The sequence below is a fragment of the Argentina anserina genome, chromosome 4, assembly GCF_933775445.1.
Source record: "Argentina anserina chromosome 4, drPotAnse1.1, whole genome shotgun sequence".
Classification (NCBI taxonomy): domain Eukaryota; kingdom Viridiplantae; phylum Streptophyta; class Magnoliopsida; order Rosales; family Rosaceae; genus Argentina; species Argentina anserina.
This window is the reverse complement of record NC_065875.1, coordinates 25,433,129-25,460,571: the sequence shown is the minus strand read 5'-3', so window position 1 is coordinate 25,460,571 and position 27,443 is coordinate 25,433,129. Positions and strand designations below refer to the sequence as shown.

The window sequence follows — 27,443 nt, the reverse complement described above, 5'->3', positions numbered from 1 at the left end:
CGTCACTGGAGCTGCTTCTAGAGTTTCTGGGTGTTATTGATTCTGCAGAGCATTGAGGATTGAGCAACAGGTACTTCCCCAACTTCCCTGTTTATGTTTGGTTTTGGTGTTTCAGTTCAGCTCCGAAGTTACAAGCTTTGGTTCGGAAGTTGCCGAAGTAGTTTCTTTTTCTTTATATCTAATTACATAATCGCTACGGTTTCATTGTTTCCGGTTTGAGTTTGTTAAATGAGCTCTGTTTTGATTGAGAAAGACTAATACTTGTTAGTAGGGTTGAAAAATGTGAGCTTTGGAATCAATCAACTGAAGCTGTCTTACTGATCTTGTGCTTTGTATGCATTATCACCTTTGTGCAGGTTTGATGGTCTTGTTAGTTAGGCATGTCCTGTTTGTGCAGTAAGTATGGCACTGGCAGTTTCAGCTGGGATGGTATGTTGTAGTTGGCTCCTCGTTTCCACCCGAATGCCCCACCTTTCTGTGATTGAAAAAGAAAATATTCATCTTTAGTTATTTCGACTGTGTTTTTTTATTCACTGATGTTCAATGAGATTTTTCCATTTTGGATATCTAGCGAATTGAAGTTTCCAACTTTTGGCTTCCAGTGTTTCGGTGGAAATGGATTGAGAAGTGCAATAGCTTTTGAAGCTGAGAAGGGATATCGGAATGCATTGGGTAGCAAAATGAGGTTTGTTTGTTCTATACAATTCGATAGTCTGATGATAACAGTATGGTGAATGATTATGTGATCCATAATTTGCACTGGTTGTTCTGGTTGCAGGTTCAGCACTTTTCTCCTTTCCAAAGTATTGAAATTATGTTCTCGATCAAAGCATACTTTTGCTAAGAGTATTTTAGAGGAAGCAGATAGTTATGGCGTAGCAAGCGTCTCAGATCGATCAAAGTTGCTTAACAAGGTACTTTCTTCTGAATGTTACTCCTTTTTTTTTTTTGAAAGGCTGAAAGTCTCTGTTTTGTATGCATAATGTTGTACTCTGATGAGAGGCTTGAAGTTGAATACACATTTCCTGGCATAGCTCTTCCAGTGGTAACTTGTGAGTTGTTACTTTGTTGAGATTGAAATTAATTAAGACTAGTCAGCATATAGAATCATACATCATGTATATATGAGAACTTATGACCAGAAATGCAACTCATTAAATCATTGGACAGTGGTTTTTACTTCCAAGTGCGTGATTTCAGGTCGTTGACTTTATTATTTATCTCATTCATAAATTCGGTCTTTCACATAGTTAGACATCATTAAAAATGATGCTTCCGTTGATGTCAGTTGATTGCTTTTGTATTATGAACAATTAAACATGCATGGCTTTCCTGTAGTTGAACCTGTGTTTCAGTAGAACATTTCTCCCCTTTACATATATTATATTGTTATCATGGTGATGCTTTCCTATGTTACAGTATGTAGAAGCATGTTTAATATGTATGACCCTCTTGTGAATGAGTTGTGGTGAGACCTCTATTGTACATTTGTACTGGAATTAGTAGATTGTCTCTTGTGAACCCCTAATGCCCCGGTTCCTGGATTTCTTTATACCATCACTGTGCATGTTAGAACTCTGATTTGGTATAAGGAATGCTGTAGAAAATAAGTGATGTAGCTCATGTCCATGCCAAATGTGCTTTTCCAGTTTGTTTATTTCAGAGTTTGATTTCCTCATAACTATACGTACTTCTATGTAGTTTTGCATTTGAAGAATTTTGCTTTCAGTGAGGCACTAATCATGTGTCATCCTAGTTGTATTCTAGTGGTCTATATTATGACTGTACTATTGCTGTTATTTAACTATATTGTAGTTCATATTTTGGTGTTTCCTTTTCTTTTAGGTATCTGTTTTGATGGGTTATGATGGTCTTCATGATTTGATTGAGAATGAAAGATCTGGGATGCATTATGGTATGAATATTAAAGATGCAATGGATGATTTTGATGTCTCCTTTGTCTGCAAGAGATTTCCATCAATCATTTTGGGTAGTTCTGCTCCAGTGGAATTGTATGATGGGACTACTGAGTCCTTTGAAAAATTGACACTTTCCACGGCTCAAAGTGCTGAAGGATTTCCTTCGGATTCTACGGTTGGAAAAGAGGAGGGAGAGTATCTCTATAAAACGGGGGATTCTCTGTATCCTTCTTTTCCAAGTGAAGAAACTTCCTTGTTAACAGATGATCCATCCGTGACATTGGCTGCTGAGAGAGACTCATATCAACCAGTTCCCATGGAGGAATCTTCTAACAAAGTCTCAAGTAAATCTCAAAAGAATATTGTGTCTGATGAGTTGTTTCTGGACAACCCTATCAGTTGTGTACGTGGAATAAGTAAGAAGCGTATTAGTCAGCTAGAGAATTGTGGCTTTCATACGGTGAGATTTTGGAGATTTATATACAAATAAGCATCCCCATTTTCTTTAAAAATAAAAGTATGCGGTGGCTCACACCTACTCTCTTTCTCTCTTCGTATGTAGGTGCGGAAATTGCTCCACCACTTTCCTCGGACTTATGCTGATTTACAGAATGCTCAAACTGAGATTGATGATGGACAGTACTTGATTTTCATTGGAAAGATATTAAAATCAAGGTACTCAGTTTATGCTCATGTGGTTAGTTTTACATACCAAAATAAATCTATTATCAACTTTCCTGCTAAGGATGTACATGTGGCTGAACTCTTTTCTTGGTATATGAAATAATTATTGTTGATATTAGTTTTGTAATAGGCACTTTGTGTCCTCACCTTACCACGTGGTTGGGGTGAGGCACTAAAGTTATGACATGATTTATTATTAGTTACTTGACTTGTTGCACTGCTTGCTTTGCTATGTTGTTTGATAGAATGAGAAGTTAGGATGTCCAATAACAATAGGAATCAGAATGGCAGTATTCTAATTGATTCTGACAGAAAACCTGATGTCCCTGATGTCCTGAGATAAGCAATGACGTTGCGAGTGTGTGTGTGTGTGTGTGTGAAATGGTACCTAGTTTGACTTGGCAAAGAACGTTTCATGAGATAGATTTCCTGGTACCTATGGTGTGCCTTTGTAACTCATATATGCATCTGCAGCCACATTACATGTGTCTCTAAGCATTTGTCTCTGCATTCCCTTATTGATCTAAATAATGTAATGTGCAGCTGTGCAAATACATTAGTAATTAAGCAATCGAAGTTTCTATTTTGATATATTATCCTTATCTTTTATAGGGGAATCAAAGCGGGTGCGTCTTTTTCCATTCTTGAGGTTGTTGTGGGATGTGAAATTGTTGACGATAAAATAATGGACAATAAGGATGATTCTATCGATTCTAGGAGGAAGAAAATATTTTTGCATCTGAAGAAGTTTTTTCGTGGTACACGTTTTACTTCTCTACCGTTCCTTAGAATTGTTGGGCAGAAGCACAAAGAGGGAGACTTTGTTTGTGTTAGTGGTAAGGTATGTTTATTGCTTTTCCTGCCTGTTCAGTACCTTATTTTCTTTTGATTAAATGCAAGTTGAGTATCTGCTTGCACTTCAATGTGTTATGTCGGTATTGCATAAAATGTTCCTCACATAATAAACCTTCCACCACTTTAAATGGATATATGTGGTTTTCCTTCTGGTGCTTGATTAGATAGTCAATTATGATTGAGATCATAAAATTCTGTTCAAGAATGTATGTCTTTGTTTTTTTTTTTTGGACACCCTATTTAAATGGAGCTGGTCCCTACACTGGATAGAAGCTCACAAATTCTTAGTCCTCAATATGATGATGTTGTTCCTTGTTAAAAGATGTTGCTGCATTTGCGGATTGTCTTTTGCATATTAGTACTGGAAATCATTAAGAATTAATTCATTGAAACCTCTTCTATTATATGGTCAAAATGTTATCTTAATGATGTTACCCCTTCAATTATTACTTTTCTTATCTTAATCCGGAGACATGGACTTATAGTGGTGTTGTGTAATGTAGGTGAGGACAATGCCTACCACAGATCACTATGAAATGAGAGAATACAATATTGATGTCCTTAAGGATGAAAATGACTTGTCTTTCCATTCAAAAGGGAGGCCATATCCTATATACCCTTCAAAAGGAGGCTTAAGTCCAAACATTTTGAGAGATATCATTGCAAGGTTTGTGCCTCATACATTTTCAGTATCTTTATTTGTAACATGATGACACAACTCCTCCCATGAGAGCGAGATTTACAAAATCTTAATGTTCTTACTCTAAAATACTTAAGGCTATTAGATATCTTCCTTGGAAACTTGTACCATTTTTATTCCTTTCTGTATGAATGGACGGTTTGCTCAGTTGCTACATTTAGTCCGTTTATGTTTTGATATACAATGTAATGAACTCTCCTTATTAAAAATGTGTGAATTGCCTCTTGGTTCTTCACTAGTGAATTCGCCAGGATGGGATGAATTGAACCATCACTTTGTAGTTTCTCTAAGACTAAGAAACTAAATTGTTTAGTGTTTCATATTCCAGAGTTGTAGAAGTTTTACCTATCAATATTGATCCTATTCCTGGAATTACTACTCTGGAATTCGGGCTCCTCAGTCTTCATGATGTAAGTACCTACTCTCTTTATTACTAAGATGCTTACCTGTTAAGTTGTAATTCAAAGTTTTAAAACTAAGTTTTGGTCACTCATTATTTTGATAACATGCATTAGAATGAAAAAAAAAATTTGAAAGCTAGTTGAAAAAAATATCTTAATTTTCATGTGTTTGTCAATGACATGGATAAACGTCGGCTTTAATTTCGGCTCATTGGTCATATCTCCCTTTCTACGACTACATACTTTGGACAGCATGCAACTCCATCTATCAGCCTCACTTTGTCTTGGTGTGCATTGTTTAAGACTTTTACTAGAGCTAATTTTGTCTCTTGTTGTTCTTTTGACAAATTTCATTTACATAAAAAAGAAAATGAGCAATATGATTGTTAACAATACAGGCATATACTGAGATTCACCAACCAAAGAGTATGAGTGAAGCTGATTTGGCTCGGAAAAGGCTAATATTTGACGAATTCTTTTACCTTCAGGTAGTATTGATTCAATTGTTCATGTTCTCTTTATATCAAGCTTACAATTTCTATCATCTGTGGGGCACTTTTACCCCTGTGAAATTTGTATACCTTTAAGAGATCGTATACTCTTTTATAATTTATATGACTTTTGTTGTTTCTAAGTTTATAAAAAATTCCCAGTGACACCTTTTCAAGTTTTGCAAACTGTGCTTTCTTATTATGCACTGATCAAGTAATGGATAGATCTGGGTTGTGCTTTCTTATTATGCACCAATCAAGTTGTGAACTGACTTATATCATCACCTATCAGTTAGCTCGCTTATACCAAATGCTTGAAGGACTTGGTACACAGATAGAGAAAGATGGATTGCTAGATAAGTATAGAAAACCTGAATCGAGTGCTGCCTATATGGAAGACTGGTCCAATCTTACCAAGAAGTTTCTAAAAACTCTTCCATATTCCCTTACAGCTAGTCAGCTCACTGCTGTTTCAGAAATTATCTGGGATCTCAGGCAACCAGTTCCCATGAATCGACTTTTACAGGTTTTAATTCTTGATTACAAGATTTATCCAATTATGTTTGGGTTTAATACAACTTAATTCTTCATATACTCTGATTCTGATATTAAATTCTACATCTTCATCTGACTCGACTTAGTGTACTCAAAGTCTTTATGATGTAAATGGATAGATTGTGTGCACAGTATACAACGCTTATGGTTCAATACAATTTATAGCCGATACATTTACACTAGTTCTTTTCCTCTCCTGATTGATATGGCATGCAGAGTAGATATACTTGAAAGCTGGTTATTCTTGGTTGATTAAATGATGTTTCATGTAATTTCAGGGTGATGTTGGATGTGGTAAAACTGTAGTTGCTTTTCTAGCGTGCATGGAGGTAATTGGCTCTGGATATCAGGTTAGTTTTCAAAAATCCTTTCCGTGTTTTTTGTTTCTTTAGCAGTTACATACACTGATTTAAATATTGCCGTCCAGCTGATACAGATACATTTATCTGAATACCTATTACTGTAATTAAACCTTTCTTCATTCATATTATCAAATGCAATATAGTTATTATCGCTGTTCGTTGCTGAAGAGAATATTGATTGTTTATCTTTCTTTTCTGTACAACAAATTTTGATTGTGTATTTTCTTTTCTGTATAGGCAGCATTCATGGTTCCTACCGAGTTGCTTGCTGTCCAGCACTACGAGCACTTAAAACGTTTGCTTGAAACTTTGGAGGATGTGGAGTGCAAACCTTCTATTGCCTTACTAACAGGATCAACCCCGTTAAAACAATCACGAATGATTCAAAAGGCAAGTTATACTGTCCAGATCTGTTTTTTTTTTGGGTGAAATGTTATGTTTTGGTGATTAGTTACTCATTCATGATGTTATGGATCATCAGAGTCTCCAAACCGGAGAGATATCAATGGTCATTGGAACAACTAGTTTAATAGCTGACCGTGTTGCATTCTCTGCATTACGGATTGCTGTGGTAGATGAACAGCATCGTTTCGGTGTCATCCAAAGAGGACGGTTTAACAGTAAGGTAGTGTATTTTCTGTGAGGCTGTAGTACTCCATGATTACTTCGTCTGTCAACTCTGTATCCAACTTGACTAGTCGTACCAAAATGAAAGTTTAGATTTCGTTGATATAGTTGTGAAAAATCATTGCCCGGAAGTTTTTCATTGAAGATTTGGTGGTATTGACCATTGATATTGCTAAGATGTGGCATTTAGATCTCATTTCTTGAAACTTTTTCCTTTTTTATCCTAAATTTAATTGATATAAGCTGACGAGGCACTATTTCCTGCAGCTATACTATAACTCAATAAGTTCTAACATGCTGGCCACAAACTCAGAAGGGACCTCCAGATGTGAAAAGCATATGGCTCCTCATGTTCTTGCCATGTCAGCTACTCCAATCCCAAGGACACTTGCTTTGGCTTTATACGGGGATATGTCATTGACACAAGTATGCAATCTTCTTGCTGACCTTCATGCTCGTTTATGTTGGAACAAAGAACTCCCTTACGTTTTTCTTTTCTTTTCCCGCATCTGAAATAAGTTTTTGATAACAATCTTGAATCATAAAATTACATTTTTACCCTATAATAACTACTGTATTAAAAATCTCATTATATATAATAATATTAAAATATTTATCTTCAAGGCTTGTTGCAGTAATAATAAGAAATGTGGAAGTCATAAGGTTATTTCATATTGCAATCAAATTGTTTCTATTGTTATTTTCCACATCCTAACAAAGTTAACACAGAAATAAATGTATTTTGAATTTGACTTCGTTCGAACCTTGCTTTGTAAAAAATTGAGCACTAGATTTCACATCCAGAAAATAAGACAAAAAGGCGAGCTCTACATTTTTACAAAAATTATTTCTTGTAAACTGAATATTACTAATTCTCTTGTTTCTACTTTATTGAATTACAGATAACAGACTTGCCACCAGGAAGAATACCAGTGGAGACATTCATTATTCAAGGAAATGATAATGGGTATGAGGATGCTTATGAGGTGATTGTCCTTGACTTAACCCCGCAGCAAGACTACAATAGATTTGATTGATTTGACTAATATTGAAAAATAATGAACCATTAATGCACACAAAGACTGGTTGCTAGACTAGATTTTTAAAACTTAAAATGAGTGAAATTACATCACAGGATCTACAGCCTTATAGCTAAGGCCGCTAAACTCATCATTCTGGTTGTCACTGTTACTTGGATAGTGATCGTAGATGTATTTATTATTTTCGTGTTGTTTATAGGTATTATAATAACTATAATTTATTGTTTCACGTTTAAAAGTTTCTGAGTAAAGCTTATATAACATGCAACAGATGATGCTCGATGAGTTAAAAGAAGGAGGCAAAGTGTATCTAGTGTATCCAGTCATTGAACAATCTGAGCAGCTGCCTCAGCTTCGTGCAGCTGCTGCAGATTTTGAAGCTATATCTGATAGGTTTCAGGGCTACAGCTGTGGATTATTGCATGGAAAAATGAAGAGTGATGAGAAAGATGAAGCATTGAGAAAGTTTAGGTCTGGTGAGACAAATCTACTTCTTGCCACGCAAGTAATTGAGATTGGTGTTGATGTCCCAGATGCATCTATGATGGTTGTTATGAATGCTGAGAGGTTTGGAATTGCTCAGTTGCATCAACTTAGAGGACGAGTTGGACGAGGAGAGAGAAAGTCTAAGTGTATACTATTAGCATCATCTGAGAGTAGCCTACCACGGCTGAAGGTCCTCGGAAAATCATCAGATGGGTTTTACTTGGCGAATATGGACCTTCTTTTACGTGGACCTGGTAACTTGCTTGGCAAGAAACAGTCAGGACATCTTCCAGAGTTTCCTATTGCAAGATTGGAAATAGATGGCAATATCTTACAAGAAGCGCACCTTGCTGCTCTGGTAATTACTATTCCGCAAGTCCATTTTGGTGATCTTCTGGTTCATGTTCTTTATGCAAATCGTGGGTTTTTTTTTTTTTTTTTACAGAAAATTATCGGTGATTCTCATGATTTGGAGAAATTCCCACAGCTCAAAGCAGAGCTTAGCATGAGACAGCCGCTTTCTGTTCTGGGTGATTAAGTATATCTAAGGTAAAATCTGAAAGCCTTGATCTTGTATGTTTGACTGATTGCATCTTCACACATTCTGTTTATTACCCCCTTTTCTGATATAATTGCTTCTAGGTACCATATTTTGTACATCAAAAGGGTTCACTAGCTTTGATGTTCTGTGCAACTCTTCATAATGGTGATTCCCCCTTTTCTGATTCCGCAAGACGGGTACATAATAATACAGGAGCTTGTAGGTCCTGATGTTACAGGGTTGAGTTTGTTATAACCTTTCACCGAAAAAATAAGAGTTTGTTAGAACCAAACAAACTTCCCTGCAGTTTAGTTGGGCGAGCACTTGGCATTGACAATTGTACCAAGGGGGACTTTGTAACATCTAGTGATGAACTGATGATGAATTATGCAGCTAATGTGATGTCTATTTTTTGTTGGTTTCATAGTTGTATGACTTGCATCTACAACCTGTAAGCTCAGCAGACAAGAATATCTGACCAGAAACGAGCGTGAAGGCCGTGTTGTAAATACGAAATACTATGTCTTCGATCATAATTGACTCATTACAAATCAATGCCTTCTTTCCTTCTATATTCTGAACTGACTTGATCGTAAGGTGTGCCATTGAGCTAAACTATCTGACCATTCTGATGTCTAATGCATGGCAGCTTCTTTGTTCCTTCTGATGTGTTGAATGTCGAAGTGATGGCATATGAAAACTTGTCAAAGTAATAATACGTGAAATTGACTGGAAAAATTGCAGTTTTCTTATTGAAACACGTACCAACAATTTGACTATGGATCCATAGTTTACCTTTCTTCAATCTCAGATGGTTTTTTGGTTGATTTGACTGGTAATCAAGTGCAGGTAGCGCAGGTACAAGTACTAGGTAGTTCTAGTCTTACATAGTCTTCCAATATAATAACTTTGTAATTCGCAGAACTGCGACCTCTTTGTTTTCAAGATCCTGTGCAAGTTGATTTTCGGGGAATATTATGTGATAACAAATTCAGAAGAAAAAAGGTCAAATGATGTTATAATGAAGGGAAAACATTTCTGGATTGAGGAAAATCTTGCTGTCGGATTCGAACAACATGATAGAAGAACAATTCGTGCACTCGTTCATCATTCGTTTATGCAAAACATTAGAATCATTATGCACACTTTTACATCATGGACTTGATACCATCTCGATTCTTTCTAATTTACATGGCCTATCCTGTAGGTCTCAAATTCAAAATGCAGATTCTAGTCTCTTTAAGCAAAACAAATTCCTCTGGTAACTCGATGATGTGTTTGAAACCATACCATTGATGCTAAAGCCTCAAGCTCCACAGGAAAATTCTATATATGCATGATGTATGTACCGACGACTCAATATATCCATCAACTAATTATGCTAAATTCACAACAAAGATGGACCGACTCTATTACTTAGTAGACTAACTCGACTTGATCTCAGATTAACTAGAACTAATTTATTAAGTGATTTGAATTCGTGTAATGTATCGATACATCAAGCAGACAGCTCGACACGTAAGTCCAATCCAACGCACTGATGGGAACTTGTAATTTGGGGAAGAAAAAATAGAAAATCAGAAGAAAACCAGAAGCCTATTGTATGAGTGCAAGTTTAATTTGTGAAGAAGAACAGAGTGCTCGGTGGGTAGGGCCAAGGTGTTATCCACTGGGATGACAGAACACGGTATGTTTGGTGGAATACCCAATCAGCAAATCACGACAAGGGACAAGCAGACATTCGGGTCCCACCAGGTTCCTTACCAATCATTCAAGGGTGGGATCCACAGCCACCATCTTGTTCCAGGACATGTCTCGGATGCAATGATCGAACCAGACTATCATCCCCCCATTCCCACGCTTTTCACTTTTGCCCTAATCATGCAATACATCAATTCCCTCTTCTGATATATATGGAGTTAAATTCAGATATATATATATATATATATATATATATATATACACAACATTTCTACTATTGTATATTGTTCGCTATACGTGTTTGGATGTAAAATCAGTCGTTTATTGTATGTACAATTCCGATTATGGTAGATCTTACCGACTGAGTTATAGTTATAATTGTGTTGAATTATATGCAACGTAATCGTTCATTATCGAATTAGGGCATGTTATAAATTGTCCGTATGCAATATGGTAAGACTAGAGACTAGGCTGCATGGAATCGGAAGCGGAGACGTGGAAGCGCGGAAGCGGAGACGTGGAAGCGCGGAAGCGTTTTTTTTCAAAATTTCTTGGAAGCGGGGACGTTTCGGAAGCGCGGAATAAAATAATATATAATTAAAGATATTAACCTGTATATATAATATTACAAAAATAAAAAAATAGCATATGTTATGCTTACCATCCGAGCTTTCTTGTACATTCTCATCTTCTCGTCAGCCACCATTTCCATCTTCCTTATGGCCTCCTGCACCACTTCAGCAATTCGATTACAAGCCTCATGTGGCGCTATCAGTCGTCCACCTTCCCCATTTTTCCAGGCTCTTCCATGTTTAATAACAGGTAAGAGACGGGGAGGCAGGAGGGAGGTAAGAGAGAAATTAGGTTTTAATCAATATTACAAAATTGTCCACGCTTCCTTCCGAACTATTTGACGCTTCCAATTTGGAAGCTCGCGCTTCCATATCGCTTCCAAACCACATTTTTCTCGGAATCGCGCTTCCGACCGCTTCCGGCGCGCTTCCGCTTCCGAAGCGCGACTGCAGGCAAGCTTCTGTGCTTCTTAGACTAGAGATGACTTCATTGCTTATCGGAACGATGCAATTGGGAGGGTAGTACACTAGTACCCTTCACAAGTTCACATCGCACGCTTGCATACCCTACGTAAGTGCAATCAAATTTCCAGCAGCTAGTATTGTGTCTCAAAGGCGACAACTTTGCTCATGCGACTAAAGAAGAAGCCAAATTGGTTAGAATATGTCACATTTTTCTCTGAAAAAGAAGATCAATGATTTGTTTGGGACATTGATTAATTGACTAGAGATTTTCATGGTCAAAGCTAATAGTTGAGTAGGCGCACATAATTTCGCTTTTGTGTATATAAACCGACCAGTAATATTAATATATTACGGTTATATACTTAGCTAGTCTCATCAGGAAGTGCTATTCTCAACGGTGATCTTTCCCAATAATTGACAAGTTTTCCGTTACTGAAATGAAGGTAGTTATTACCAAAAAAAGAAATGAAGGTAGTTGGTGGACTTGGATAAATTACAAACCCTACAAATTCGGATCCGAAGATGAATATGAAGAATTAGTATCAGTTTTATGTCCCCTTTCAATCTTTCATATTGAGCTGAGAGGAGAGTAACAATAACTGCAGGGCAAACTTGATCGTTTCGCTTAGATTAGCTTGTAATCCTTGAATCAAAGAAGGCATGTATATTATATATCTGTCTCTATGTCAGAAAGAGCAATAGAAAACGTTGTTGTGCATCATAACACAGTAATCTATGCATGGCAGAGACAACAGAAGCGTGCAGTTCCTTCGTCATTAAACTGTTTCACCCTTTCTTCTATACTTCACCAGAAAGTGACTCCAAGTCCTTGGTGAAAGTTAATGAAAGGCTAGGGGGTTGCAGAAAACGAGCACGCTCTCCCTAGCTTCATTAATCGCACTGCTCAAAATTCCATACAGAAATGAACATAATTTCACTTCCTTCTTAGCCAGAAATTCAAAGAAGGCGTACGTTGCAACTCCTTTGTACCTTTCGGAACAGATCAAACAGCAACGAAATTCTTCTTCCAATCCTCCATTATTTCAAACAGTAACCACCCCAACTGGGCGCCATTTATGATTCATAAACTAACACCTTAAAGGAAAACACTGAATAATAATTCTTCAATCTTTTAATCCCTGCAGTCTATCTCTTGCTGGATCTGTGTGATGATGATGATGATGATCGCAGATATATGAAACTGTCTCGATGGTCCTGATTATGGCATTATGAGGACTTCGATCATTTCCTTTTCGGGTGGAAATGATCAATGTTGTCAAAGTATCTACAAGGGTGGGGAAGAAGATGCCTAACATCAATTAAGCTGAGCCAGAGCAGCTATAGCAATGCTTAGTTCATATCATCAGCTTTGACCTTTTCAACCGACTTCAACAGTCGGACCTCGATCTTCTTCTATCCTAATTTCTTACACAGTACACCTTGTCGGTTGTTCTCCTACACTGCCTCTTTCATCACTGGTACACGTGTCTCCAATCTAACGGATCAGACCCTTTGACTTGACAACAACAGTCAAAGAATTGAAACCCTACCCCAACTCCGACACAAAGAACCAATTAATGAATATTACATTTTCTTTTTCATTTACTTATTTCTGTCGCATTATTTATTTGACATTTTCACGTCTAGCTCTCTTAACCTTTTCTTATTTGCCCTCTCTGTCTAATTCATCCCCACTATAAAGTTGGGGGTTTTTCACATCTGTCTCATTCTGTTTTTACTTTACCCATTTCCTCTCTCTTCTTTCTTCAGCCTCCTCCTCCTCCTCCTCCTCCTCCTCTCTCATCACCTTTTGGCTAGCTAGCTTGATCAAGCAGGTACCCATGGCGAGTTTGGAGTTGACTATGTCTGTTCCTGGCTTCTCTTCCTACCCGTCGCTTCCTTCCTCTGGTAATCAACTAATTAGCTACCTATTGATGATCCTCATAATCTCCGATCTTCTTAATCATCTAAACTCTGTTAGCATATGATCTTCTTCTTAACTATGCCTTCTTATCTCGATTAGTTCTTATATATGCCTTGCATGTGCGTCCTTTTCCCCTATTTGTCTTTGTAAAGATTGTATATCCTAAACTTGCAAACCCTAAACGTTGTCGTGTGTCTGATCAATGATAAAGGGGTTTTGATGTCTGAGATTACTGATTATAGCTTTTCACGGTGCAGTGAGGGACTTGGACATGAACCAAGTACCATCAGGACAAGGACCAGATCAAGAAGAAATACTGGAGGACGAAGAAGATAGCAGCAACGGGTCGGGCGGGGCGCCCCGGAAGAAGCTCCGTCTCACAAAGGAACAGTCCCGTCTTCTCGAAGAGAGCTTCAGACAACACCACACCTTAAACCCCGTAATAAAACCTCTCTCTTTCTCTATCACATACACCTGTAGCTTTCATGTTTTTAGTTTTGTGATTAATAGTAAATACCTGCAGATGTTCTTGTTGTTGTTGTTCGATATAAATGACTTGAAAACCCTTTTGATCAATTGGCAGAGGCAGAAAGAAGCATTGGCCTTGCAGTTGAAGCTGAGACCACGCCAAGTTGAGGTGTGGTTTCAAAATCGTAGGGCCAGGTACTCGAACACGTACTGTAATTTATTTGCCTCTAAGTTTCTAGGTCATGGACCTAGATTTTTCTGTGCCCCCATTCCATTATTATTATCATCAACATGTTGGTGGTTGGGATATGATTTAATTCATCCAGTGTGCTCTACTACTATTTAAGGTCATTTCCCTTTCACGAAGACGTACAACTTTATCACTTAGTTATTGAAACCAAACGATCTTGACGTTGCCTAGCTACTAGTTCCTCATGTATTGCACGTAAGAATCTTTTGCGATTTTTAATTAGACATCACGAACGCCTTTTGTTTGTGTTTTTTCTTCTTCTTTTTTGAATATGTGTTTTTTCTTTTTTGAACTAAAGATGTTAGGATATTCTACTTCTTTTTCTTATTTTCTTTTCTAGAAACTAATTGATTGAACTTCAATTTGGGAACAACGCTGTTTTATCGTCGTTAGGTTGCATATTATCAAATAATGATTAAAGTAAAAGGTTACATTGGTGGGTCAATTTATGAAGAACTTATGAATATATCGGATATGGTCGATCGGTTAACTGACTTAACTCAGTCATGCATTGAGAAATAGCTAGCGCTAAAGGTTGATATGTGTTGTTTCAGCCTCGTGCGCAATTCAGTGACTATAATCAGTCCTTATTTGAACTCAATGCCCAGTACTCTAGCTAATTTGGAATAGTTAGCTACCCATGCAGTGATGTATGTCCATGATGTCCCGAACTATACATGCTAAGAATTTTTGCTGGTAATGGCATGGAAAGGGTTAACAGAGTTGTAGGTTCTAATTAAGGCAAGCGAAAATTTGCAGAAGCAAGCTTAAGCAAACAGAGATGGAATGCGAGTATTTGAAGAGATGGTTCGGGTCGCTGACTGAACAGAATAGGAGGCTACAAAGAGAGGTCGAGGAGCTGAGGGCCATGAAAGTTGGCCCTCCAACTGTGATGTCCCCCCACACGTGCGAGCCTCTTCCGGCATCCACCCTCACTATGTGCCCTTGTTGCGAGCGAGTCACCACCACCGCCACGATCACCGTCCCTACACAGACTAAAGTCTCGGCCGCTGCCAACACAGCCTTGTCCTCTGAAGTGGCGACGCCCGCCCTCTAATCCCGGGAGACTTGATTGTAATGACCAGCTTGATCATCATTGAAAGAAAATTAACCAGTCAAAATTAGAGAGAGAGAGAGAGAGAGAGAGAGAGTGTGTGTGTGTGTGTGTGTGTGTGTGTTCATAATAATTAGTTAATTACTTTGTTAGTTTTTAATACAACATGTTTCTTGGGACACAACCCAACTCCGCGCGGTTGTTTCAAAAGTCTACACAAATGTTCCGATGTTGGTTTGGTTAATTTTTAAGTTTTAGCAGCATGTTTGCTACTTTGGCTAGCTATCTAATGATTTCAGACCTCGGAAAAAGAAGCAGGTATATTTCATTGTTACAATCTGTTCTTTTTCTTGACCGTGTTCCTAATTACTTCTGTTTAGTTATCATATCCGATGTCAATGAGGCAATGACCAAGTAGGGTGGCTCATCCCTTTTCTTTATCCGACCAACAAATCAAAGGCACTCATTAACTCATAGTCGAGTTTATCTTCTTCTTTTTCCTTGAAATGCTTTAGTCGAGTATGAGTATTTGGTTGCGAGTTCTATACAGTCCCTTGATATAAATAATTATATGGATCCTTAATATTCAGTTTCCATCTGGAATCCTAAATCCGGGACTTTGCTCAGGATTCTTCAGAATGCAGGAACAATTAAAATAAAAACACTAGCTTAGGGCTAGCCAAGTCTGATATGCCCAACACTAGCTTAACCCTTTCTTGGGCCACAAAACAATTTTGGGCTCAACATGAATGGCCCAATTAACCCAAAGCTAATGTAAGGTGACTCTTGGGGAAGAAACCCATCGTAAACGCCTAAACCGCACATTTCCTTCTGCTACTGCAACTTACGTACTGCATAATTTAACGGGAAATCGCCCAAAAATACAATACGGAGGTTAAATCAAGGCAAGGAAGTCTGATTAACCAAAAAAAAGAAAATTCAAGGAAGTCTGAATATTAGCAGCAGAAACAAGCAAGAGCTAACATGTATGTATAATGAAGAACGAGACGAGCACTTGTGGAACTTGATGATAAAACCCTTGATTGGACTGGGAAAACACGTACAGGAGCTATGATTTAGTCTTGTTGGAACTCCAATTCTTTCCTATCAGAAAAGGCTGAGGAAACACTAATGGATCCTGTCTCAACAAGGACCATACCTTACAACTAACGCAATCCATGTAGGACATTCATAATCATGCTCACACAGTCATACTCAAACCTTCATTTTTTATTTTATTTTATTTTTATTCTTGAGGTGAATCAATCATAAAATGTAATGTGGTTAATTTATATGCCTAATAATTAAAGAGTTGATAGTTTTTTTTTAAGTAATTAAAAAAAACTATCAAAATGTTCACGACATGGATGTAAGATTCATGATTGATGTAACAGTTTGTAGCATTTGGGAAACTAACTAACATTTCCAATCCGGGGTGCGGTGACCCCAAGAACATTCATAAAATGACGACATGGATGTTATGGGAGTATACGTATGTAGTAATACTAAGTACGGGAAATTAAACTTGATTGGAGGCGATACTTGATCGTCTTATAAGTCATATCAACCCATAAAAACAGCTCGATCACTTTGAATTAATATGAACTTGATCCCTCCCAACCAAACATTTTGAATAAATGATCACCTATACATGTACGTACGGTGCCATGGCCAATACGAAACCATGCATGATATATACACATCTGTCGTGAAAACATATAATCAAGAATTCAGTCAGAAACTTAAATCCCAACCCAGATGTGCCAAAACATAGACTCAACATGTCCCCAACCTCTCACTTAATGTGTTCCCCAGCCTAGACTTTTATTGATGAAAACTAGGAATAGTTCCAAACAATATGTGTTTGTTTCTTCTTTAGCTGCTTATCTGGGAAGAATTTACACTACGTAAGAGAAGGGATATTAAACTATATGCATGTAAATATTAAAGTCACATCCGGAATTAAAAATGGCCATTTGATCCAGATCAGAGTTTGGAAATGACAGAGAGGAATGAGAGACTGAGAGTTCATATAGAAACCAACTCAGAAAGAATGTTCTTTCACATGGGTGGCTTTGGATTCAATAAACAAAATATAACCTAACAAAACAACCCCACAAGCACGAAATCTATTAGTATTTCTAAATTTTCTTAATTGTAAGTTGGTTGATAACGTTAATTTAATTAATCTCATTCCTACATTAATCCAGCAAACCCTATCTTCATCACCATCAGAGCCAAATATTTGAGTCAACCTTGTAGTGATTCCGTCACGTACGTGCCCAAGGGAAAGCGATTGTTTAACCGTCCTCATTACGATGCATGTGAACGGTGAACAAACCCCGGATGGCCGGATTGCTGAGTACTTGATCATCCACTGATCTCAGCCAAATAATCAGGTTTATTCACTAATATAATCCATGATATGGAAGACGGTTTGGCGTGAGATCGTTTTCTTTGTCTATTTTTATGCTTTGGTCACTCTCTTGCGGTTACGAGAGATATAGGAATGTGGGATCATAAGCTCAATAATGGCAGCAATTGCTTGGAATGGAATCCCTTAAAATTGGGCCAGTTTATGTTGACAGTTGACCTTTGGTCAGAAAATTGAGAGCACAAGACATAAGGCCCAATGAGAGGAAGAGGAATAACTTAATGGGCAGGCTGCCACAATTATGCACACTTCGTTTAGCTAATTACAGTGGTACTAAGTACTAAACTCTCTTAAGAAGATTTTAATCTGTTTTGGCATGTCATGTATCTTAGCTTCTTTTTTTTTTATTAACTTTAGTTGTTAAAATTGTGTTCTATCGGTGATTTTAGCCATCTATATGTTTTAACTGTCATACATCTATAACATGGTCACTAACTGTATCCATCCATATTAGGTAGTGTATTTACATGTTGTGCACTAGAGACTATTTTTAAGTACTAAATGGTATTTACTTGCATCCTGGCTATTAATCGTGGTATAGCACATTAGCTTTTCCGATCCATGAAGAAGAACACTGGAAAACTGAGAAAAAGATAAAAGTGCCCAAGAAAGCATGTGTACATATAAAGGGCATAAAAAAAAGGATGAGAGTGATGCCCAGTGGTTTGCGATTATTGTCAAACTAATTGACCTCACATGCATTTGTTTTTATGAGAATGTGTGTGTTTGGGATGGCCCGGATTTATAAATTAAGCTGTAAGTTTAACCAAAGGAAAGGGGCTCCATAAGCATGGGGGGGGGGGAGGCACAGAGCAGTCCGACGATGTGCTCGCCTCTTTTGACTGGCTGACTCAAACGTCTCTCTCTCTCTCTCTCTCTCTCTCTCTCTATCTATGAGGAGCTCGATCAGCTGGCTGACCGGGTATAGAATCGTACTGACTAACTGAGCAAAAGGGAGAGGCAGCCGGCCGGCCGGCCACTTCGATTGAACCATGCCATTGCATGCACATATCGATTGCCTTGCTCTTACACATCCCAATCGTACTCTCTTAAAACCCTAATAATTCATAGTACTCGCTTGTTCTCTATAACTTTGCATTAGCTAGCTATATGCATTCACGAGTTGGAAGAAGGCCTCTTGTCAGTTGATTATTCATTTATTTATTTGTCGTACCATGCTCGGCCGATAATACAAGCTTGGTGGTGTCTAATGAAGTGCCTGTGATATCCAAGAGTTCGATCAATCATAATTCGTTATGTTTTTGCATTGCTAGTGCTTGCAGTACAATTCCATATCGTTCTATATAGAGTATTGATATATAAATGACAGTAAATAATGATGAAATGTACGTGCTATGAAACTTTTAGTCATTATTGCTAAACCTAATCGAAGAGCATCTCCAACAACTATTTTTAAAATTCTCTATTATAAATGATGAAAACATCAAATCTCTAAAAAAAAAAAACATCAATTTCAACCGCTCATCTATTATGTTGTATAAAATTAAATGTAAATATGTATAATTAAATGAAAATCAAATTAAATCTCATAATGACATAATTTATACCAAGACAAAATAAACATTTTTTTTTGTTATTTTTTAGGATGGAGTGTGAAAAAAAATTGTAAAAAAATAAAATTTAGAGATTGTTTTGAAAATTATACAAAATTTGAAAATTATACAAATTTAGAGATTTTGTTTCTCTGTTCTCACTTTTTTTATTATATGAGACGATTTAGATGAGTCGTTGGAGCTTCGAGCTAAAAATTGATGTTTATCATCTATAATAGATTTATTTGGGTTTTAGATGGAGGAGCTGTTCTTACTATTTTAAAAGACTCACATGCATATATGGTCCTCTGAATTGGGTTTTCTTTTTGGTCGATGGATATAGATTGAAGAAGATTTGTAAGGAATACAATCTTAAACCAATATCTCTCTCATGCATGTATCTCTTTACCAACAACCCATACCCGTATGGCTTCAATTATTAGTTGATTTAATCGAACTTTTTTTTTGAAACGTAATTAACATTGTTAGTTAGTAAGACTGTGTGCGTGGGAAGCACCATATTAACAAATATATAAATATATATACAAATCGATCTTATTCAAATTGACTCATGCCAAATCAATCGAGTTTCTGTTCAACTGTATGATTGACAGGATTGGTTAATGCCGAAAAGGGAAAAAGAAAAACGATCAAAGAGGGCTTAGTTGAGCTAATTAATCTACTAATGATTGATTAGGAGGATGATCCTGTATAACAATGATCCAGACTAAAGCGAATAATAGAAGGTGGGAGTTCATGAGTGATGAACATCAGTCGCATTCGCATGCCTAAAAGATCCAGAGTCTCGTTGGCACCTTTTGGACGTTCATGATTAGGTTGCATTATCCACCATAAAATTCCTCCACCCTAAACCTTTTGATAAGATTTTATCTCTTTCTTTTTTGTTAGAAAACAAAACATGTTTGGAACATTGATCTTCTTCATTCGCGAAATGTTGTTATGGATTATAGATCAAGAATAAAGATGCCCGGACAGACTCAGTTTGCTTCAGAGAGTTGAGACATCCTCATGAGTCGACGGAGAATCGAAAATCTATTGTTCAAACAAATAGGAAGTGTTTGAGAATTTGATAAGTGTATGTATAGATGCTTATCAGCATATGCATGGTCAAAAGGCGAGAATTAGCTGATGAAAAGAATGGTTCGGTATGAAATTTTGAATGATACGGCGCGGGATAAATTCCAATACCTAGTGCACATATGAAATATTTTGACTATGTTAAAGATGTTAGATTCTAACATTTAACCAAATCGAAGCATCACAGCTTACGATCAATTCAGATTGAAATTTGAAGTTATCTTCTACTGATCACCAATTAATTGCATGAACTTCCTTATGATTCTAAGATCGAACATAACTCCCGGCCTGGGCAACAATTGAAAAGCCTAAAAATTGTAAACAAAATTAGGCAACTTGGAAAAGAGTACGGTAGTAAACTGAGAAGAGAAATTTGTCGGTGCTACTGTAGCACAATGTGACAATGTCTAGTGGTCTATTTTTTTAATTACAATTTGACATGCAAGATTTCATTAGTTAAATTATATTTAAGTTATTTTGTTAAATACTATTTTGAGTTTCTTTCAAAACCTTACACCCTACACTCTAATACCATAAACTCCAAAACCTTAAATCCATACACCCTATACTATAAACCCTAAACCTTAAATTATAAACTCAAAATTCTAGTTCAAAATCATCAATACTTATAAAAGTCATTTCACAAATAATAAAATATGTTAAATAATAATTTTAGTGTTATAAATCCATATGTCGAAATATAATAAAGATCACTATTAGGCATTGCCACATAATACTACGGTAGCATATACAAATTTCTCAAAGTCAATAACGTAATCAAGTCATTTCTTCAATGACCCCCACACGCACGTACAATTGTAGGTTGAACGAAATTAATCGAGTTTGCAAATCCTAAATGGTTGTTATGCTGACAATCAGGAGGATGATATTATAAAACGTCAAAGTTATCATACGATACCGTATGTCGATCAAAAAATTACATAAAAAGTGAAAATTAATGGGGATGCTAGATTGTAGAGTTGATAACATTGCCAAACCATCCGCAACTTGGTTACCTAAACGAAAGAAAGGGGATGAGTAAGTTTGGATTCCCAAGTCAATTTCCAGGGAATAGATTATGGGTCAAATCCAATTTGAATGCTTTATGATTTTCAAAAGCTCTATAGTAAAGTAGTAAACCCCACGAAAAAAGGGAACACAACTTCACCTTAAAGGGTCCTTAATAAGTTGGGAGGATCAACTTTTCTCATCAGTTTTACTGTTTTAGATCGCTCAACTTTGACAGAGAAGGAACATTAGAAGATAGTCCACGTCATTGGAAAGGTATACCCACAACAAAGTGGACACGTGTATCAACCCATGTTAGGTTAAGCTAATCATATCAGGCAGGTCAATTTCTTAACCCGCCTTCACACCACTGGTCCCCAAAGAGAGGCCTAGTCCCTAAAACACCGAAGGCAATTTCACTTCCTTATCCAACGTAGTGGACTAGACGGCCCAATTCTATCAAAGTGAAATTACATTTTCCTAGTGATATTGTCTAGGGTATTAAAACATACTTTTACAATGTTATTCGGGCATCTATTGTATGACGCTAATAGTAGTCTTTGTTTATGTATGTTATACGCTATGTTCTAGTATGATTGTAAAAGAAAAACAACACAATAATAAAAATACAACTTGAAAATCGTTGGGGCTGAATTCTGCTACGATTAATTATGTAGTTGCAACAATGTTTGGAACCAATAAATCTTTACCCCAAAGCATACAATTCAATGTTAGTGTATGATGAAGACAACAATGTGAAGACTCAGAAGCATAGTATAATACTAGCCAACGGTCCCAACACAAAAGAAGCCATCCAATTATCACCACCAGATATCTAATCAACCTAGCATAATCAAATAACTGATTAAAAAGTTTGCGTAGCTACTTTAGTATTGCAATATAGAAATGTACAAAATGGATATTACTATTTTCAATCATCACGACCAAAAGGAAATAATAATTAGAATACTAGATACATTTTTTTTCTTCAATATGATTAATTAATTAATTAATTAAATTCTCAGGTTATCAGCCTCTTGTTTCTTCCTCTATATATATTCTCCCCAAAGTTACTTGCACCTTTGTAAAATCGCCATCTCTGTTTCTCTCTCACTCTCTCTCTGTCTCTCTGCTTCCACTTCCACTTTTCTCTCTCTCACATCACCCCTATCAGAACCAGCAGAGACACTCAGAGAGAGAGAGTACAGCACCAGCTAGCAACTGTTACGTACACAGAGAACGTGAGTATATATATATAGTTCGTTATCTAACGGCTTTTCCCTCCTCAACCCTAATGCCATCCCCACTCCGCCACCAGATCTGAAACCATCTGAGAATCCAAACAGCAACCCGCTGATCTCCACTTATTGGCACAGTTAGAAAACTACACTAAAATGATTTCTTGGAACGACCTTTACAAGGTGCTGACGGCGGTGGTGCCGCTGTACGTGGCGATGATCTTAGCATACGGCTCCGTCCGGTGGTGGAAGATCTTCTCCCCCGACCAATGCTCTGGAATCAACCGCTTCGTAGCAATCTTCGCTGTCCCTCTTCTCTCCTTCCACTTTATCTCCACCAACGACCCTTACACCATGAACTTCCGCTTCATCGCCGCCGATACCCTCCAGAAGATCATCATGCTCTTCGCCTTGGCCCTCTGGACTAACTTCACCCGCAACGGCAGCCTTGAATGGATGATCACCATTTTCTGTCTCTCCACTCTCCCCAACACTCTCGTCATGGGAATCCCACTGCTTATAGCCATGTACGGCCACCAAATCCCGGAGTCCGGCAGCCTCATGGTCCAGGTCGTCGTGCTACAGTGCATCATATGGTACACTCTACTCCTCTTCCTCTTCGAGTACCGCGGCGCCAAGCTCCTCATAATGGAGCAGTTTCCGGAGACCGCCGCCTCCATCGTCTCGTTCAAAGTCGACTCCGACGTCATGTCACTCGACGGCCGTGATTTCCTCGAGACCGACGCCGAGATCGGCGACGACGGCAAGCTCCACGTCAAAGTGAGAAAGTCCAACGCGTCGAGACGGTCCCTCTCGGCAATGACGCCTCGGCCGTCGAACCTCACCGGTGCCGAGATTTACAGCCTCAGCTCTTCCCGGAACCCCACTCCCCGAGGCTCGAATTTTAACCCCTCCGATTTTTACTCCATGATGGGAGTTCAGGGATTCAACACCCGCCACTCGAACTTCGGCGCCGCCGACCTGTACTCCGTTCAGTCTTCCCGAGGTCCGACGCCGAGGCCGTCCAATTTCGAAGACAATGGTGCTCCACAAACAGTAACATCTCCACGGTTCGGGTTTTACCCGGCGCAAACTGCTCCCTCGTCGTACCCTGCTCCAAACCCGGAATTCTCGGCTCCGGTCACTAAACCAGTCGTTAAAACTAACCCACAGCCACCGCAGACGCAACCGCAAGCGGCGCAGCTGGCTGTTGTGAACACGAACTCAAGCAAGGCCAATCACGACGCTAAGGAGCTTCACATGTTTGTCTGGAGCTCCAGCACTTCCCCTGTTTCCGAAAGCGGAGGTCTCCACGTCTTCGGCGGACCTGATTTCGCCGCGTCGGAGCAGTCCGGGCGGTCTGATCAGGGCGCCAAGGAGATCAGGATGTTGGTTGCTGATCACCCCCAGAATGGAGAGACCAAAGGTGCTGAGAGCAATTAATCTAAAAAAAATTAATCATGCGCAATTTGTGTTAATTAATTTATTTATCGATCAGCATTCTTAATTTTGTGTTAATAAATTATGCAGTGGCGGTGGCGGACAGTGACGGCGATCACCACCACCACCAGGCGGTTGCAGAAGCCTTCACATTCGCGGGGAAAGCTGATCATGGAGAGGAGGAAAGGGAGGGTCCGATGGGGCTTAATAAGCTAGGGTCAGGCTCCACTGCGGAGCTACACCCAAAAGGAGGAGTAGGAGTTGGGGCTGATCACCACGAGTCGAGTGGCGGGAAACAAATGCCTCCGGCGAGCGTTATGACCCGTCTGATCTTGATCATGGTTTGGCGGAAACTTATCCGCAATCCCAACACGTACTCCAGCCTCATCGGTCTCATTTGGTCGCTCATCGCCTTCCGGTGAGATCACTGACCTATAGTAATTTTTCCCTACATTACTTGTGTAGAAATTATTAACCAAAGTATCAATGATAGGTGGGACGTGGCTATGCCAGCAATAGTTAAAGGGTCGATCGCCATATTATCCGATGCTGGGCTTGGAATGGCTATGTTCAGCTTAGGTATGTTACAGTTCTTCTATTACGCATTTTACAGTATTACGAAGTATTAGCAATTTAGATTTTTTTTTGAACCAAATCGGAAACAGCGGACATATCTATAAATTATTACTCCTGAGTATTATATGTTAGGTTCCTTACGTAATAACATCATAAACTTCATACACTTCTTAGTTTTAATATTTTTGGAGCATTATAGAGTTTGCGCCTTTGCGGCGATGGGACATAAGCGTGGCACAATGTGGGTGGTCGGCACTGATTGTTTGTTCTGTCAACGAAACTAACTGGATATAGTATGGGGGTATATGGACATTATTCTATCAAATTTGTCACAACCATCCACCGGTGGCTTTCTTCTTCTTCATATTTTTTGGTGGTCACAAGAAATTGGATAAAGCCAGTAGTTTCTTTCTTGGACAATAAATGAGTTGATGGTGTATGAGTATTGACCACCCGACAAGTAGGTCCGACACTTGCGGTCCAGGGTCGGTGGGCCTTGGTTGTATGATAGATGCCAATTCCGACTAAAGTAGTAGAATTCAATATACAAAAGAAAATCAAACTAATCAGCTTCACTATTTTTTTTTTGTCGTTGAAATTAGATCGCAATCTATCTAATTTCGAAGTCTCAATACTGCGAGATACTATAGAACACGTAGAAATTAGAGGTTACATACTGATATACCAGTCCATGTGAATGAATTTTACAGGTCTTTTTATGGCACTTCAACCTAAAATAATAGCATGCGGAAACTCGGTGGCTGCGTTTGCAATGGCCGTGAGATTCCTCACCGGGCCGGCTGTGATGGCGGCAGCCTCCATTGCTGTTGGGTTACGTGGCACGCTCCTCCACTTAGCTATTGTCCAGGTAACTAACTACTTTATATCTTATCAGAATCTTCTACCTCCTCCATTGTTGTTGGGCTACGTACGCGTGTCGATCGTTCATTTTTTTTGCTAATATAACATGGAATATATTTCAAACTCAGGCTGCACTTCCTCAAGGAATTGTTCCCTTTGTCTTTGCCAAAGAATACAATGTTCATCCAGCCATTCTCAGCACAGGGTAAGTCTTTATATCTTAAACTCAAATCCCACTATTTCAACAAGCACATTAGCTAATTAGAGAATCAATTTCCTCGCAGGGTTATATTCGGAATGTTGATAGCATTGCCTATTACGCTGGTTTACTATATCGTTCTCGGATTGTAAGATGTTGCTGTCAAAGTTCCGGAAGCAGAGAATAGCTAGAAAAACAGAAATGGAATTTGCATGCATGAGTCAAGGTCGACCAATTTGGTTGCGTTCCTCTCTGAATGGAGGCTACATGCATGATGATTTTCCGGCATAGATAAGATATCCAAGTTTTTTGGGAGCTTAGCTTTTGACTTGGAGGAAATGACAGCCTTGATGTAAGGATTATGCTTCCCATTACAGGCCAAAGTTTGTCTCTAATTTTCCCCAGTTTGATGAAAGAGGGCAACGTAAGCCCGTGTGAGTTAGCTAAGCATGAGAGAGGAATACAAGGAAGATCCACATATATAAACTAGTGATCATATTCTAATTGTCTTCGTTTCGTCAGGCCTCTAGTTTAAAAGGACAACGTGACGAAATCAGTGCATGAATACATGGAATAAAATAAAAGAAGATTAGGGAATAGATGGTTTTGCATGCATTTGAATCATGATTGTATATTTTGTTACTTAAAAGTTCCTAGTGTATTATTGTAGCTGCTCTGGATTTTAGTGTTGGGTTTTGAATATATCTTTCCTCATATATATATTGATTGCCCGTGGAACATGGATCGGACTGGATCCTGCACCAATTTATTTACGCTCGTCTTTTTTCCTTTGGTTTTGTATGATTTCTACACAATTTTCATCATGATCCTAAACTCAAAAATGGGGTTTATTTGTCGAGCAATTTGCTAATTATTTGTAAGTACTAATGGCAAAGAGTCAAAGACAAGGATACGCATTTTTTCAGCAAGAATGGACTTATAATTTGTGTGTTAATTTCAACCATTAGCCTTTCACTATCGCAAATGGTTTTGTAGTAATATGGATAATTCGTCGTCTTCTTGTTTTAGCGAATAATTACAAAGTAGTGTATAACTCAAATTGGTTAGTTATACCGTGGATGACACATTCTATAACTATTACGATGATCAAATTTTCGAGAAAAGACAAGCAAGAAGAGATAAGAATGGTAGAAAGAAGCTTAGCTGGAGTCAAAACTCAAAAGCGACTAATCAGATTAGAGATGAGCATACCTTTTTAGCCGTAGAGCTTTGGACTTTTGATGGAAGCACCCATGCCACAACCAACACAAAGGCCACAACCCTAGTTAGCTTCGTACCCTACATCTAACTTTGGACGTGGACTCGTCACTTCCCGTGGAGCTAGGCCCGCCGGAGGAGGTAGAGTATTAGTGCTCCGGTCTAGTTTTTCAGCTAATTGGGAAAATGAAAGCAACGTGATGGAACCAATCAATCAGGTAGAGTTATATCTCAGTCTCATTTCCTTCATAATAATGATCGCAGGACCATTTTTCATCGAAGGAAAATGATCACTGGACCAACCATCTTTCATCGGAAGGAAAGGATCACAGGACCACCATCATATCCCTCACCGGTCGATGATGATCGCCGGAGTACTCATCACGTTTCAAACAATCAAGTAGATCTTGATATGATGATTCAGAGATCATGCATCCAATCCTGCCGGCTCCCCATACTAACAACCGAGGACACGCACAAATCATTTCATCTCTTCTTTTGTCCTGTGGAGATATGCTCACGTTAGATCTTATGGTAATAGTACCAAAATAAAATTAATTACTACAATACTACGTACGTACTACGTTCAGATTGTTTTGATTTCAACTCCGATCCTATTGTTGAACAAAAAAGCCGGTTAATTAGCCTGTAATGACTATATAATGAGCTTTAACATTTGTCTTTTACGTATCAAACTAATTTAGTCAAATTTATCTGGAAGAT

At 38.2% G+C, this 27,443-nt stretch overlaps 4 protein-coding genes across 6 annotated transcripts in view; 3 read left to right on the top strand and 1 right to left on the bottom strand.

The window, feature by feature from the left end:
- Positions 1-17: 17 nt before the first annotated feature.
- On the top strand, positions 18-9,342 carry LOC126790910 (ATP-dependent DNA helicase homolog RECG, chloroplastic). Of its 3 annotated transcripts, XM_050517282.1 has the most exons (19): positions 18-70; positions 357-429; positions 603-685; positions 779-914; positions 1,846-2,379; positions 2,482-2,594; positions 3,216-3,444; positions 3,962-4,125; positions 4,487-4,568; positions 4,958-5,047; positions 5,343-5,576; positions 5,884-5,955; positions 6,205-6,357; positions 6,449-6,592; positions 6,862-7,020; positions 7,497-7,580; positions 7,906-8,478; positions 8,566-8,669; positions 8,787-9,339. In XM_050517282.1, exons 2-18 carry the CDS (start codon positions 403-405, stop codon positions 8,656-8,658), a joined length of 2,970 nt encoding a protein of 989 aa, XP_050373239.1. In that variant the 5' UTR covers positions 18-70; positions 357-402; the 3' UTR covers positions 8,659-8,669; positions 8,787-9,339. The 3 variants fall into 3 exon arrangements, with proteins under 3 accessions (XP_050373239.1, XP_050373240.1, XP_050373241.1); XM_050517283.1 differs by lacking the exon at positions 18-70 and having other exon boundaries at positions 8,763-9,340; XM_050517284.1 differs by lacking the exons at positions 18-70; positions 5,884-5,955; positions 6,205-6,357; positions 6,449-6,592 and having other exon boundaries at positions 8,787-9,342.
- Positions 9,343-13,181: 3,839 nt separating this feature from the next.
- On the top strand, positions 13,182-15,412 carry LOC126790922 (homeobox-leucine zipper protein HOX3). Its single transcript, XM_050517300.1, has 4 exons — positions 13,182-13,307; positions 13,581-13,762; positions 13,907-13,986; positions 14,801-15,412. The coding sequence occupies exons 1-4, from the start codon at positions 13,241-13,243 to the stop codon at positions 15,096-15,098; spliced, it is 627 nt and encodes a 208-aa protein (XP_050373257.1). The 5' UTR covers positions 13,182-13,240; the 3' UTR covers positions 15,099-15,412.
- A 2,477-nt stretch (positions 15,413-17,889) lies between these two features.
- The window catches only part of LOC126792472 (sister chromatid cohesion protein SCC2-like), a 31,651-nt gene continuing 22,097 nt past the window's right edge, over positions 17,890-27,443 (bottom strand). The window contains exon 5 of the mRNA XM_050518888.1: positions 17,890-17,922. Within this exon, the coding sequence (XP_050374845.1) occupies positions 17,890-17,922 (33 nt within the window). The remainder of the gene's footprint in view (positions 17,923-27,443) is intronic.
- Positions 22,329-26,210, top strand: LOC126790912 (auxin efflux carrier component 3-like). The gene is made up of 6 exons (XM_050517288.1): positions 22,329-23,852; positions 23,957-24,284; positions 24,360-24,445; positions 25,153-25,310; positions 25,432-25,508; positions 25,588-26,210. The coding sequence occupies exons 1-6, from the start codon at positions 22,583-22,585 to the stop codon at positions 25,652-25,654; spliced, it is 1,986 nt and encodes a 661-aa protein (XP_050373245.1). The 5' UTR covers positions 22,329-22,582; the 3' UTR covers positions 25,655-26,210.

Excerpts from the sequence above, each read along its gene's own strand:
- LOC126790910 (XM_050517283.1), top strand. The coding sequence starts at position 403 with ATGGCACTGGCAGTTTCAGCTGGGATG. Across the intron at positions 4,569-4,957 it reads GGCTCCTCAGTCTTCATGAT|GCATATACTGAGATTCACCA; the intron begins GTAAGTACCTAC and ends TTAACAATACAG. Across the intron at positions 6,358-6,448 it reads AATCACGAATGATTCAAAAG|AGTCTCCAAACCGGAGAGAT; the intron begins GCAAGTTATACT and ends ATGGATCATCAG.
- LOC126790912 (XM_050517288.1), top strand. The coding sequence starts at position 22,583 with ATGATTTCTTGGAACGACCTTTACAAGGTGCTGACGGCGGTGGTGCCG. Across the intron at positions 23,853-23,956 it reads CCAGAATGGAGAGACCAAAG|TGGCGGTGGCGGACAGTGAC; the intron begins GTGCTGAGAGCA and ends TAAATTATGCAG. Across the intron at positions 24,446-25,152 it reads AATGGCTATGTTCAGCTTAG|GTCTTTTTATGGCACTTCAA; the intron begins GTATGTTACAGT and ends TGAATTTTACAG.
- LOC126790922 (XM_050517300.1), top strand. The coding sequence starts at position 13,241 with ATGGCGAGTTTGGAGTTGACTATGTCTGTTCCTGGCTTCTCTTCCTAC. Across the intron at positions 13,308-13,580 it reads CCCGTCGCTTCCTTCCTCTG|TGAGGGACTTGGACATGAAC; the intron begins GTAATCAACTAA and ends TTCACGGTGCAG. Across the intron at positions 13,763-13,906 it reads AACACCACACCTTAAACCCC|AGGCAGAAAGAAGCATTGGC; the intron begins GTAATAAAACCT and ends ATCAATTGGCAG.